Raw genomic sequence first — 15,869 nt, forward strand, 5'->3', positions numbered from 1 at the left:
TGTTAAAAGTATTTAAAGGTGAGATGCATTCAGCAAACAAGATTTCCACCTCTTTGGATATTTTGAGTGCAGGAGTCCCCGAAGGAGACAACAGAAAGATCAGAGAGTATTTCTGATACTCAACTGAGCCAGGATACCTCGCTATTTAGAGAATTAAAGTATGAAAACACTTAACGTAGAAACAATCTGTCTGCAGAAAAACTTGAACTGAAAGATACGTTATGTCACAAAGATGGATGCTGAAGTCAGACAACCAGCTTCGTCTGTCTTCATAGTTCTCCCGAACAGATTGTAAGGGGAAAAGTGGCTTAGAAGCACATGTCAGGAATAATGAGCAAAGAATGGTTTTTAAAAAAATACAGGCACCTGTAAAACACCTGAAGTGGATACCTGCCGCCCAATACTACCAGTAACAATACATGGGCGTCTGAGTTTGTATATAAATAGGCTTGAGATGAGCAGCTTAACAGTAATTGATTAAAAGCTATAGTTTTGTAAGATTAGAGCAGACCTGAATGGATCAGAAGAAATGAGCTAAAGCTCTCAAAAAAGCGCTTTAAGACCGGCACTGCAGAGTGCTGAATTCTTCTAGTACCGTATATCCCCCGCATTCACCCGTCAGGCGCAGTGATTGTATACGTGGGGCTGCCACAGCCACGCCGTGAAAGCAAAGTAGTTCGTCAAGCCAGGAGTTGTCCCTGTGCCCAACCAGCACTGAACGTTCTGTCAATCCTGGACAAATACTAACGACGTGGCGTTGATAGAGTGCTGTAAATGAATGTGGCCGTTACAGGACAGAGATAAATACACGTTCCCTTCCTACTCAGGCTTTGCAATTGAAACGAGACAAGACAAAGTCAAGCCAGGATGTAAGATGACAGCTTAGGAGGGCGAGGGCTCGGCGTCGGTCCAGCCTCACTGATGCCAGAGGATGGTTAAAAACCCAAGCGACTCCAGCCTCGGTAACTGGGGGCCCTTAAAATGGAAGGAAGCCTTTGATGAGGCTGAGAGGAAGGTTTCAGACCCTTGAGACAGAGACAAGGGCTGCTGGATGTTATGTTTTCTGTACGTAAAGAGCACGGGGTGCACTCTGAGGTGAACGTTACCACAAAAATGAGGTAGGATGTGAATTTACAGTATGTCAAATGGTGCCTGCTCCTAAGTACGTGCTCAGTCTGTGTTGAAAATACACAGCTTACCCTTCTTTAAATGAATAAATTAGTGTTTCACGCTTACCACGGAGAAAGAGCGTGCCCTGCGGCACTTACAGGGAGTAACCAAGGGGCTATATATCTACTTTCTAATTTGCCTCCTAATATCTTGTCCATGACATTAGCATTGGAAAGATCTTTTGGGAAAGAAAAATAAAAAGCAAAGCAAGAACACATGTATCACCATCACAAGTAAGCAAAGTAGTTCTCTCCTTCTCACTCTCTCTACGTGAGACCTTTCATCCTGAAATATTTCAGGATCCTCCCCCCACTGCTTACATTCAAGGGTGTCGTACCCAGAAAACATAATCGGAGTTCCCTGCATCGTATGAGACAGGCCGAGAAAGGGGAAGAAGATTAGAGAGAACAAGAGGAGTAGGAGTGAGTATAAAAAGAGTATTATGGCAGCAAGGGTTAGCAGCATATTATGAAAACTGTTGAAGGTGAAGTTACAGCAGTTGAACAACATTACTCAGGTTAGGCTGCCTAAATAAACCTGCAAATGACTTGAGAATGTTGTGTATATATACAGGCCTGAGAAAGGCCAGCAAAATACCTCACCGAGACTCGGGGTATGGTCTGAGTAACAGCGGGAATAGATTTCAACCTTTAGCAGGAAGGAAAAAAGTCAGATGGAGTGGTTTTCCTGCTATTATAGTTAGGGCTTTACAGCCGCCTTGTGAAAGAGGTACATTCTGCTCGAGCCGGGCCCACGAATGTATTGTTATTACCCAAATCCTCAGCTTTATTGCTGCAGAATACGGCGCCCTCATTCATTTGCCTTCTACAGCGTCCTCCCAGCCACAAGTCCTGGGTGCTGTTAAACCCCAGTGAGTATGAATCACTTCGCAGCTATAATTGATGTGTTTATGTTATTTATCTGCTCAACTGTCTGCCGTGATTAATTGCATGCGGGCGCGTGCAGAGGGCTCCAAATGTTGTATTATTATATGGCTGTCATATTTCATACAGATGGATCTGCCTGACGATGAGCCGGATCGATTAAGTAACAGAACGTTTCGGTACGACCCAGGCCAAGACAAATGGACAGAAGGCGCGCCAATGAAGTACGCCAAATACCGCTTCAGCACAGCCGTAGTCAACAGTGAGATTTATGTCTTGGGTAAGAGGAAACAGATTTTTAAGAGATAGCACCATGACTTTTTCTTCTTTCCAGCAATTTGCCTCTGCAAAGTGAAATATATCACCCTTCGCTATGTACCATAGGACAAAGTACGTTGGACTAAATGGATAGTATTTTTCTAGAGTCGTTTTTTTCCCTACATCATTTCTTCCTTCCTGTAGATTAAATTAAGCAACTGTTTAGTGTTGTGGATTAACATAACAAAGATAATTTGCGCTTTAAACTACTTTTCTTTGGAGTATCAGTGTGTGCTATAGAAGATAATGAATTTTAAAAGGTGGGTAGAGAAGCTGTGTTAGCACCATTTCACAGGTGAGCAGGGAAAAGCTAAGGAACGGTCCCAGCACCATGAAGGAATGGCATAGGAAAAAAGACAATTTGAATCTCCCAGTCAAAACCAACATCATTTGTAGATTCTGATAAAATTCAGTGAAACATTTTCTTCCTCCCACCTCAACACAGTGCATTTTTTGGAAAATCTAAATCTTTCATTTTGTAATTTTTTGGTTGAATCTTTAATTTTTTGTTTCAGAACAGTATTTCGACCAAAAGTCCCAAGACTTGAGTGAAAGAGTTCAAACATCTCCTCCCCCAAAATCCTTTGTTCCAAAACGATCCCCATGTTCTATACCTCATCCATAACGTGACTCTTTTCCCAAAGACCCCATCCTCGTGCCCTATCCCAACCTCTGCCCAAGCCAACAGAAAGGACACTGCCTGTTTCTGAACACTAGCAAACACCTCAGAAGGTAGCAAGCAAGGGAGTTTTCTGAAGAGGAAATGATGATGTAAGGCAGGGAAAGGCAGATGGAGAAGAAAGGCATTGGGACATTGGGAATGATACGGGAAAAATGTTGAAGGGGCATATTGGAAGGAGACTAGGAGCCAGAAAGGTGACCAAATGAAGTAGAGAAGAATGAGAGATAGTTCTATAGCTGGAAAGTACTTGAAAAAGTGGTGGAAAAAAATTAATGCAGTCAATTAATCCACAAGTGGGCTGTAGGTTATTCATGCCCTTCCATGCTCCCAAGGTCCCGTGGGCAGCATCAGACACGAAGAAGGCAGCAATCACATCAGTACCTCAGGACCTTTCAATCCCTTCTGCTTCGAACTACTCCTGCTTACAGGCTTATCCAAGTGAACACGATAAATACGGTCTTATCAACTTAATACACCTCCTGTAGAAGGGGTGTTCTGGTTTTTTCTGGGTTGTTATATACCATGGATAAAGGAGAGTTTGTTCCTGGCGTGTAATACAGAAAGCGTTTGCAGGTGGTGTATCTAAGAAAGGTGTCTTTGAAGTAGAAAAGGAAACTGGCTTTAACACTGCATTTGTCTTCTTTTAGAGAAACTTCTTTCTCTTAAGCGGCTTGAAATAGGCCCATGGTCACAACCAGGAGAAAAGGTGAAAGAAGCCTGTATGGGAAAGAGAGTTTTGCAGACAGAAAATCATTTCATTATTGTCAAAGGTTAGTGACAGAGAACATCAGTATGCGGTTAAATAATGAGTGTTGGCTGCCCAGGTTCAAAGATGCTTCAAAAATGTGGAAACTCCATCCTTTGTAAAAGGTTAAATATATATAATTATGTATACTGATGCTGTAATGGGGCAGCAGAAGCAGCTGTAATAGTTGGGAAGAGAGAGGCTGTATTCATGTGTTTCAGTAAGAAGTGCTCTGAGATCAAGACCACGAATGCAGTGATGACACAAGAGAGTCGGGGAGAAAAAAAAGGAGCCGCCTTGGGATGCATGTGATAAAACAAACTGACAGTCTTCTTCACAGCAAGCCTGACACTGAGACAAGGAAAAGGAGTGGCTAATAAGGAAAAGTGCATCCATTTGCTTCCCTCAAAATCTCACAAAGCAAGAAGCGTATCTGAGTGATTACAGTAATGAAACGTACAGATTGAACACAAAGCACAGTATTAAATCTGAAAAGCGCCTGCTTAAATGGCACTGAGGAAAGTTCATGGTCTCACAGACCTTCACAAGCATTTTGTTAACGTAAAGAAATAAAAAGTATTGTTTTTTTATGTATAGCTGCCAGTGCTGCAGTATTCAGGGAGCTGAATATTGACTTGAATTCTTTCTTACATGCTAGCCAGTACCAAAAACTTTTTTTGTGAGAAACAATTGGCTCAGCACATGGGCCAGAACAGGCTCTTGTTCCCTCTCCATCACTTCGTTGGTTCACACACCTTCCCACAAGCAGTCCTTATTTGAGCAGTCCTAATGGAACCGACACACTTATTCCTGAGATTAACAATTTGCTGCACTGGTCCCTTCACTCTTGCCACGAAATGTAACTAAATATATGTAAAGGCAGTGTTTGGTCTCAGTTTTGGCACTGTACATCTGGGTAATTTCACTGTAATGAACAAACTTGCTTGTGATTTATACCAAAGGTAACTAAGCTCACACGCTGCCCTGGGGAGCAGATTTCCCAGAAAGATTGTGCTATTTTTACCATTGTGTTTCTGAGCCTCGCTCCGTTCTGATGCTCCGTCCGCTCAAGGTGTAACCGCAACAAGTGCCAACACAGATGAGTTACCCTCAGGTAGCATGAATATGGATTGCAGGGAAGTCATTCTGACCTAGGTCTGGGCTGTTTTCACAAACGCCCAGTTGTCTATTTTCACAAACCTTGGGAGGACTTTATCGTCCATAAATGTGTAAAATTTGGTTGAAACTGGCCAACAGGGGCAAAAGCTATGAGAGGCAGACAAAATAATGTAAACGCAGATAGAGAACACACGTGTAGTGAGGGTAATTGCATAAGTCTTGTTTCCTTAGGTAAACAAATAATATTAGAACTAATTTTTTAATTGAAAGAGAAACCTGACACTAAGCCAAAAATGATCTGTCAACAAATTCTACCTTTGAATATGCTGGTTTAAATCCAGCTTTAACAGTATGGGTGGAAACAAAGATTTATCTGTTAAAATTGAGAAGGCACCGTGGTTGGTAAATGTTAACCATCATGGTCTGAAAACTCTGTGGAAAAGATTAAAGCATTTTCCAAGACCTCTCAAAACGATGAAGCAATTTTCAAACAAGTTCTGTTTGGAAACAGTGATACAGTCACTGACGTTGGCATCTTACTCTGCTAATATCACACATGGCCTCATCTCCAGCTGTAAACTCGTGCTCGCCAACTGTAATTAAAACCTCACACAGAAAAGCTACATTCCACGGTTTATTCGTGGTGACAAGTTCTTGTTACCTTGTGAGTTCTCAGGCTGTTGGGCTGTGAGGTGGGTACCGTTTTCCTTCGGAAACAATTGCGATGGTAACCCCGGCCGGGTGAACCGACAATCCATGGCATTGAAAGGAAGACAGCGAAAGCGTTCTTAATCTGTCTGATGTGGTACTTGATCATGCAGATGACATTCAGGAGAGAAAGGGAATGGAAGGAAGGGAGGTTGATGCTGACAGACCAAAGAATAGCAACTGTTGTGAGGATGGTAAAACCACTGCAGGCTGTTCAAAGCTGTGGATCCCTCGGACATCACCCTGCCTCATAGGGAATGTCGGGCATGGTGGGAGTCTAGAAAGATGCTGTCAAGGGTGGTTTGTGCAAAAAGGCACATTCTGAAGAGGATCACAGCTCATAGGTTGTCCTCACGTCATGACCTCAGAGACATCTATGCTCAGGCATACAGATGAGAGAGAGACTTCCACGGAGTCTCTACCATTGCCATTTGTACCCCTCCTCACTCCAAACAGGGGTTCCCTGTGGCGAAGTGCGTATGCACAGAACTTGAACATCTAACAGGTTCCCATGCAGCCCCACTCATGGGACGCTCAGTGAAGGAGCAATTCAGAAGCCTGCTCGACGGCACTGCTTGGATTCCCACAGGCATCACCCGCTTTTCATATCATATTTGTTCCTTATGTGGTGCGCTGTCTCCATGGGCTGCCTACAGTCTGCGCCCATCTAAAAGATCCACTGAGGGCAGAGGAAGGAGAAGGAGGGAGGCAAGGTGGAAGCAGGTAAATGCAAGATATCTTCTGTATGCCACGAGGCCCAAGCCCAGCTTCCCAGAAATAAAAACGGGAAATAAAGAACTATATAGCTTTAGCTGGATCCATAAAGTGGTGTTGCAGAGATGAGACTTCTTCCAAGCAACTCCTGTCAACAAAAGTCCTTAAACAAAGTAAGTTTGTCAGCTCTTTCAGGCAGGATCTCTGTCTTCCTGTGCAGTTCATACAGGTGTCAGCACATCCAGGATTAAGTGGGACTCTAGAGCATAAATGAGAAATCACTGCACTAAAAGTTGATCCTCTCTAATATCTCTGATGTATGGATGCAATCTCTAACATAAATATGAAGCAAAAAGCATAGATGGAGCATTAGCTTTGAATAAGATGCAGTAGCAGACTCTTTGATATACGAGTCTAATTTTTGCTCTCGTCCATATAGGTGTAAATCTGCAGTAAGTAGCCTGCCGGTCTCAGTTGTGTTTTGTTCAGACTCATTTTGTTCTAACCCAGCTCAGAATCTGACACTTAGCCTTTGAAGTGTTAATTTCTGAAAAGTCCTATTGGCACAGAACAGAGAGTACACAGTCACTGTCCAAAAACTCTTCCCAGCCTAATTGCCAGCTCCAGTGTGTAAAACCCTAATGACTGAAATGGAATTATTCTAGAGTCACACTGACGGAAGGAAAATGAGAAATAGATTAGAGTTTTTGGTCTGAGTAATAGCATTGTTCAGGAACCTGTACCGTGTGTCTTAATCAGCAATCCTGCAATATAATTGTCTGTTTGTTGTGTAGTGTTCCTAGAGAATCCTATGCTATTTATACAGTGTACATAATCCTCATGTACAGCATTTCCTAAGGCTCAAAATCCTTTCTCCTATTCATCCCATTTGACTGGTCTTAGCTCTTTCTCTCCATATTTTCCCAGGAACATAACTATATTCGTTGGAAAGCCCAAGAAAGAGCAGTATTGTGTTCTTAATGACAGAGGCAATTGAGACACTTTTGGAAGAAAACCAGATGGGAAGGCTCTATTTAAGGTCATGCATTTTAATCTCTTGCTTAAAAAAATATCCTTTCCAGCTAAGTCTCTGAAAACTCATTACAGCCAACGGACAAATTAGGGAAATTCATCCAAATGAATCCATTTGAATGCAATATTCATTAGCTTATGTTAAAACACATTCAGCAGAACTACTGTCTCTGAAATACAGGTCACTGGTAAAAAATGTGGTATCACCATGACAGCTTTAACCATGTGTTGCTTTTATGTTATATAACTCCTGCTTTATAAATAAGAACATATAGAAGGACTTAAAAGAAATCCTATTAGGGAAGATTTAGGAACTAAAGAATTTTTTGTTTATCCTCCTTAGCCTGGCATCCCACCTCTTACAACTTGTTTTTTTCCCCCGAGTTCTTGCTGAGAGCTCCTTTTAAAAGTTTTAAGCAGTCAAATGAGGTTCAATTAAATACTGAATGTCTCGATCATAAAATACTTATTTGAATATGTACTTTGGGGTCTCTCTGGAAAGGAAAGCGTGTGTAGGAGGGGCTGGAAGGAGGCATTTTAGCTTTCATGCTTGAGTATTAACTGTGCATTTGAATAACACCTTCTTCTAAAATAAACACGTCTATTTATAAATATGCTTTGGACTTCTGACAAGGAGCAGCTTACAGGCCTGATTCTGCTCTGTTGTACCTGTGCAACGGGCTCCGGAGTGCCTGTGTGCAGGGAGGGACGAAAAAGGCAAACGTTCGGTCTGGTGGATGAGACCAGAGATGCGTTCTACTCACTTAAGGATTATCAAAGGAAATGAGAACAAGGCGTTGCAGGAGAAAAGAAGGAGCTGGAACTGAAGCGTTGACCGCGTTTAGGAAGGCAATCGTCTCTTTTTTCAGCCCTGCTTCTAATCAATCTTTTGCCCTCATGTCTTCTACAAGCTGCATTACCTCATCCTCTTTGCTCTGTGTTAGTAAAGAATGACAGTGCTTCTCGGTTTCATCTTTGGAAGTGCCTGCCAGGGCTAGCTTTATCGCTCCCTCGTTTCTCCGAGAAACCAGCTATGCAGCCCTGCTTTGCAGAGAGCGAGAGAGTAACGCAAGGGCTGAGACTCTCAGCTTGAGTGCTGTTAAAGAGTAATGAAGGGAAGTGTTACATAAGAGATTAGCGCTATTAAAGCCATTGTGCATTCCAGAGATCAATTTAATAGTGAATTATTTTACGGGAGAGAAAGCTTAGATTTCACTTGCTTGTTGGAGGATTGCTCCTTTTTTTTTTTTTTTTTTTATTCCCACCCTTTTCCTAGGTTTCTTTGATAAAAATCCAAAGAGGCACTAGTAAGAATACATGTTGCTCGGCACTGTGATCTGAGGACTTAATTCTATGATAAAGAATTACAGTGTCAGTGCCTTGAAGGCACTAATGGGTCTTGATCATCCTGACCAGCATCACCTGGGGCCTCCACCCACACCCTCTTCCCATAGGCCCAGGAGCATCATTTAAACCCATTTAAAAAGGGCTCAGCCCTTTGGTGTAACCTTGCCTTTGCCTGACAACTGCTGGTGGGACCTCCTGCAACTGCCCGCCTCTGGTTCTACGGAGCTGCGCCTTGACGGTGAGCTTCAGTTGCCTTCCCTTTGGAAGCAGGTCTGCTCTTGTTGCTCCCTGATATACTGCCCTGGCCGAGAGACTGTAGTTCACATCTAATTTCAGGTGTCTGTTACTGGGGGAACCAAATTCAATGGTGTGAAGTCTGATATTCAGCGGTCACCACCTTGTAGGTGTCATTTTTGTCAGCCGTCCTGTCCGTGCAATGAGCGATCTAGGCTGGGATCTGGGTGGTTATCTTGGTGGGAAAAAAACTGTCCACGTTGGACCCAGCTGCCTGGCAGATTTAGCTGCATAAGGGGTCAGCGTGGATGAGACTTGGAAGTGCAATTGCTCTGCACCAGTGCCTGCTTTTACAAGTACCAGTGACGTGGGTAAAGTCACCGGGTACGTGTAGAAACGTACTTTTTTCTCTTGAAACTCAACTACGTGTCAGCCTCACTTCTATAGGTATATATAGATATATCTAAGGCACTTATTTCCTTTGTACCCACCGAACTAATTATTACTAGTGACTCTCTACCACTTCACCGCCGTTACAGGCGTTCCCCTCAAGTGCTGGAAGCGCCTTCTGTTATTGGAACTGATGTGCCTCAAGTTGCATTCAGTCTTCTCAGATAAGCATGGGGTAAGGGGGAGGCAGCTGACCACAGCCAAAGCAATATGCTTCGCCTTCAGCCAGCTACAAGCGGTGCGCGGGTACGGCAAGGCACAGAACCGTATCTCATTGAAATTCTGAAGATGTGCTAATCGCATCACCTACCCTGCTTTGCCTTCTTGCATCAAAGGCTTGTCTTCTCTCTCCTGATTTCTTAATAAATATCATGTATTTTCTTTATATATTTATTTCACTAATGGAGCTTCATGTTAAATTTAAAGTCCATTAGAACCACAGCTTACAGAGTGTCCTTGAAAGTATGTTTGATTGCAGAATCATCCAAGCGTGATATGGAAAGCTCTCAAGCATTAATGGGTTTGGGAACACAAAGGTGGCTTTTCTGGCTTTTTTTTAGTCCTTCAGTGGCATCTGAAATATCTCCTAGGGAAAGTGCATAATGTAAAAAGCGTAACGTGTTGAAAGGGTGTATTTGTAAGGGGACGGGGGAAGACTGGGATTAAATCCTCCTGTGTGATGAATGCGAAAATGACAGAAATGCTCAAAACTCCCAGTGAGAAACTCATGTCCCCCTGCACAAAGGACATATAATTGGGCTTTATGCAGAGAACTAAGCCCAGTGGTGTTGAATTCGCCTGCTCTGTTTGTGAGGAGACAGGTGAGCGTGGCTCAATGAAGGACCCTCCCCGGCATCCGTTCCAGCCCAGGCATGGATCTAGCAATCGCTGCCCTTTGCGCGCCTGGTGGGACTCCCGGGAGGCTGCGACCGCAGCGCGCGTATTTTAATGACCCCAGCTATAGTTCTGGGTGGTTTAAGGTACGATCGCAAGCACAGATGCATGTGCTGCCGGCGGGTCACTTGGCACAAAAATCTCCCCCAAATGACCTACAACCCTCTGCCCTCTTTACTGTACTCTGCCTTAACCTCTTAAAGGTTACCCCATCTTACGTAGAGGCTCCTGTAGGAGCATAGCATGAACTCAGCTGTTCGGCTGCGCTACCCACAGAACATGAAATAAAGACAGTCTTCATGGTCTTAACTCTAATTCCGCATGTCTCCACTTGCGCTCCTAATGGTTTCATAAATCTGAATGAAGAGGGCAGTGGGACAGGATGATCTGGAGTCGTGAGTGGCAGAGCACAAAGCAGCCTGAATTGTCTGACACAGCAAGTTTCTCTTTTTTTTTTTCTGCCAATTTGAAGTCTTGCATGGTACATACATTGTAGATGATGGATAGCCTGGTTAATGTGAGATGCCTGCACTCAGCTGCAGATGTGAATTGATTTACATTTGAGATTTATCTTTTTTTTTTTTTTTTTTTTTTTTGCTGATTTGTGTATTCAGTTCTTTGGGAAGAGGCCTAAGACGTCAGTCTCCATAGAGGGGGGGGAAAAAGTATTGTCTCACAGGAGTATTTCTGAACTACCGCATCTGGGAACGCAGCAAAGCAGTGCTGGTGGAGTCTAATATCCTCAGATTCCTTTGCTAGGAAGATTTCAGTGTTAGCCTTGCTTTAGAAGAGGAGATTGAAATTCTTGATTTCTTGTTTTTCAGAACACTACTTTTCTAAGCTTGAAAATGAAACTTGACTCCCCTCTGATTTTTTTCCTCCTTGCTTTCTATTTGCTGAGAACTTATCTTTGCCCTTGTTGTAAATAGAACATGAAATTGGATTTATCTGAAATTGTTGTGGAGGGCGTAAATAAAATGGAGGTATTTTGTACCTTCAGGACTGTCTCTGATAATGACAGGATTAAAGGATGTTAAATTTAAGTTGCTTAAACTATCCAATGGAGATTTCATAAATGTTTGGAAATATGTGGTAGCTCTTAAGCTTTTGAAAAGATGCTCCAATAGGTCATGAAAAATTAGTTTTCTAATAACTACACGGGGAAAAATGTTTGGCGGCAGATCCCTGGCAGCTGAACGTCTTCATTAACTGGTAATGGTTGTGATTTTTTGCTAAAAGTCACTGATTGTGCTGTATCAGTATTGTACCTGATTACTTCTGTTCTTTCTGAAGTTACCATGCCCCACAGTTACTCAATTTAGAAAATGACAATAAAAATGCATTAAGAAAACAGCAATTACGCTTCTAGAAGAGTTCTGGGGCATTTTGTCCGCTGCCATCCCTTGAAATACTGAGGCAATCAGCAAAGCTATTTTTGTTTGACTCTGACATGCCGCATGCGTTCCCGAACTGGTACCCTTCATTCCTCTGATTGAACAAGATGCTGTTTCATTCTTCTCATGAGGACTTTTCCTTTGGGTGAGTGCATATTCTTCAGTGGTGTACAGTAACACCTGGGCTAATTTTAAAACAGCTGGCTAGATAACCAGCAGCAGTCTGTCTGGCACCACAAAGCTGTCTTTTGAGCAGATCAGATTAGTCTGTGGGGACCTTTAATACTATTGGTTCCCAGTTAAAACTGCCTTGAGTGTCTCTTTCTGCACTCTGTAGACTGTACGTACCCTGGTAGCAAATTGTCTTGTGTGCCGTATGCTGTGATTCTACTGGAGGATGCTGTAGCATCAGAAAGACTATGTGATAAGCAATCGATTCAATAGCCTCATCAGTTAAAAAATTTGATTAGCCCTTAAAACTTTTCTTGATAAATTTAGAGGAATAGTGTCCCGCCCTTGGAGCGGCACCTCTCCTAAGCCATCAAGGATTAGTGGAGAATGGTGATGCATACAGCTCCCTTTTTGGGGTGGAAATGATTAGCACAACTCCACGACCGCGATTACTGCCTACCTCAGCTCTCCTAGGTGAATCAAGCCTCAGAGGAGGAGCCCATCAGAGCAAATGCTGCTTAATTGGGGGCGTTAAGCTAGTAACGAAAGCGTGTGGATACTAGCCTTGTTTATGCACACGCTGAAGGGAACCTAATACAAACCGCTAGGACCTTCCTGGTAGGTTTCCGTGCATTTGCTATGCATGGAAAAGGAGTTGAAAACCAAACCCAAATTCAACTATTGAACCCAATCAAATGCTGTTAGGGTCAGCTGGAGGAAAACTTCCTGCTGATGATAACGGACACTGAACTTGGTTCTAATTTCGCTGCTCTGATGCAGGGATAACTGATATTATCTTCACCTGACTCTCAAGTACAGATCAAGAACACAGTGGTAGCAATTTTGGAGCATTGCGGTCCTCCTTTACATGTAGTTGCCTCTTGCAAATACCTTTGGAGAATGCCCAAAAGGTTGAAAAAAAACCCAAAAAACACAGTCCATATTAAGAGGTAGATGGAAAAAGAACTGCAAGTAAAACTTTGAGGAACAGGGGCTCGTTTCCCCGACAGACCAGCTTAACAGCACCAGGGGCAATAGATTTCAAACGCAGCCGCACCAACCTTGCGCAGGTTAGACTCGCAGGCCTTTCCCTTTGCGTGTGCGAGGGCATAATTACATGCCGCACAATGCATTTTGGGTTTGCACAATTGAGCGGTCCTACACGTGTATCTGGAAAGCGAGCCTTCATGGGGAAATTGCTTGCATATTGCAGTCATTTTATATTTAAAAGTGGTCACACGCACACACACACACGCACGCACAAAAGAACTGCTTCAGCGTGCCGTCAGTGCTCATTACAGGGTATTGTGTCCATTGGCACAGATGGAAAACCTGCGAGGGTACGTCAGCATATTAATTCTCCAGAACCAAAAGCTGTGAATTCAAAATCTGGATTTGATCACTGGAAAGGATTTGGAAAGGCGGTGTTTACTCTGTGATTACAGCGTACGGTGTTTGCAGTGTGCACTGAGAGGTCAGGTAGGTCTGCAGCCTGTTGCAGTATGTCCCAGCAAATGAAACCTGGGATCTGTTTCAACCCTGCACGCCGACTTCAGACATCCCAATTAACCCTCTGCGGGAGGGCTTGTCACAAAGAACTCAATTGGCACTCCCGCCTAGTGGCTGGGTTCGTTTCTGGAAGTTGATTTCCCTTAAGAAATGGGTGTAATCTTTTTCTTTTATTGACGACAACTAACCAACAAATCCAAATGATTGTTGGTTAACAAGTGGGAGGGTCAAATCCACTAACAGTAATTGGAGAATAACTTTTGATCCATTGCAACTTAATGATAAAGCAATTTTTCCAGCACACAGAACAAGTAATGACGAACATTACTATATAAGCAGAAACCAAGACAAAATACCTTTGCCTTTTGAAGACATGCTGCTTGTTCTTCCTTTGATGCACGACTTCAGAAAGGATCTTGCTTCGATGTCTGTAGATTACGCGCAGTAGCCTCTGCTTTGAGTTTGCTTTCTAACAAATTTCTGGAGCTGCAAAAGCGAAAAGAAAGGGAAGGACATGAGGACATGTAAACAAAAAATGATGCAGCCAGCAATGCATTTTTCAGCAGAACCTGGGACTGCTACATTTGACCTACGTATTCTTTGCAGGAGGAATTGGGTGCCTTGGTCGTGACAGGGGACAGACACGGAAATGTCTTGATGCCGTGGAAATTTATAACCCTGATGGAGACTTCTGGAGGGATGGACCTCCTATGCCTTCTCCCCTCCTCTCCTTACGAACAAACTCTACCAGCGCAGGCTCCGTGGAAGGGAAGCTGTACCTCTGTGGAGGATTTCGTGGAGCAGGTACTAAAATGAGTCTGACATTCCCTACGTAGTTGAAATCCGTTTCACTGTACACAGACTGACCTGATGACCGGCCAACCCTGTCAGGTGGCACTGGCATGCCCTGGAACCACAGAGCTGATTCAGCCCTTTGGACTGCCGGCTCCTAATGTCAATATGAATTGCATTCTGTTTGCCCTTTGCTCTTTCCCTTAACAAAACATGAAAAATTAGGGATGTTTCTGATCTGTGCTAAACCCGTCTAAATCTACAACCTCAGTAGAACTCCCCTGGATTTACATTCAGAGCTACTGAGATCAGGAGCTTAGTGTGTTATGGACGTTAAAGAACTTGGGCATATTTGTTGAAAATTAAGGCACTATCCATCTGTCCTTAGCCAAGCTATCTGGCTCTGCCTATTTACTTACACGCTTTTCATAATCGGTGTTGAAAAAGCTTGTGTATTTAAGGAGTACTCTGGGTAGGGAACTGGATTTGATCACTGGAAAGGATGGAAAGAGACAAATTGCAGATCTGGTGATTTTAAATAATCCTAGCCCCATGGCCACCTTTCTTCTATTAAGTGTTCTTCCTTCCAACTGTGCTTAGCTCTATCTACATCTTCAGTACTGCTAATCGTTTTTTTCATTATAAATGCAAAGAGTCCCAAAACATGCACTCTTAAACTCTCCTGCTACATGCAGCTGCTACCCCAATTTCCTTTCTAGGAGAAAGCAGTAATACAGTACCCACTGCTAATAAATGTCATGTCAGGCTCGCTGTTGCCCAGGAATGGCCACGTGGTATCAATGGGTGACGTGTCCTTCACATTACACCGGCTCCAGTTGCATCACCTTTTACTTGCATAACAAACTCTAAACTTAAAGCTGCTGTTATTTTAGAATTATGATTTTCATCAGCTAGTTCACAACTCACCTTCGCCTCCCTTCATTTGCTGCTGGCAGAGGAAGCTGCTTCCTGAAAACAATTGTATGACAGGTCTCTAACAGGCACGTTCTCGTGTCATCTCTGATGGAACTTCTGTGACTTCAGAGCAATTACAGTTATGATACATCACTGTGTTTCCATAGCAAACATTGTGCCACCATAGTTGTCTTTTTCTCAGCAGTATTAGGAAAAAGCTTCAAGTTAGTGGGTACAAATCTCAAAAGGCTGATCATTGGCACTGGCAAATGAAGCAATTTCATTCAAGATGACTAACAGATTAGTATGAGGTTTTCTGAATAAGGTAGCTTCAGAGCCATAAAAACACTCTCTGTACACCACCACCACATTCTGTCACTGAGTCATGTATAAAGAGTGGTAGTACCGGGAGAGGCTGAATGTCCCCCTGTGGATTTCAAGACGGCCATCTTTTGTATGTTTGTATAATGCCAGCTCAATGGGGTCCTGATTCCTGGCTGCACTATTGCAATCTATATAATTATGTATAGAACTCCCCTGCACTAAAAGCATTAAGTAGTTTGGAAAACAAGAAGTCAGAGTTAGAAAATGCCAGTTTTGCAGTTACCTGTGCAACCTGGATTCTGACCCCCTACGTGTGCATTTTGTATACCAGTAAAGAAATAGTATGTGATTGTGTTGTTAGACGTTGTTATGGTGTCTATTAACAAGGGAGCCAAAATAAGATTCTCGGTGTCAACTGTAAATCAGATGTATGTGAATATTTGAGGAGTTGAGAGGAAGCTGTGCCT

The 15,869-nt window shown here is 43.1% G+C and overlaps 1 protein-coding gene across 2 annotated transcripts in view; it reads left to right on the plus strand.

Moving 5' to 3' along the window:
- KBTBD12 (kelch repeat and BTB domain containing 12) overlaps positions 1–15,869 on the plus strand; it is a 41,573-nt gene that overhangs the window by 12,495 nt on the left and 13,209 nt on the right. For both annotated transcript variants that reach the window (XR_014269519.1, XM_082487981.1), the window contains exons 4-5: positions 2,184–2,334; positions 13,978–14,175. Coding sequence is in view for 1 of the 2 variants with exons in the window: in XM_082487981.1 (XP_082344107.1) it covers positions 2,184–2,334; positions 13,978–14,175 (349 nt within the window). In the remaining variant the exon portion in view is untranslated. The remainder of the gene's footprint in view (positions 1–2,183; positions 2,335–13,977; positions 14,176–15,869) is intronic.

The sequence above is a fragment of the Vanellus vanellus genome, assembly GCF_965231255.1.
Source record: "Vanellus vanellus genome assembly, chromosome: 9".
NCBI lineage: Eukaryota > Metazoa > Chordata > Aves > Charadriiformes > Charadriidae > Vanellus > Vanellus vanellus.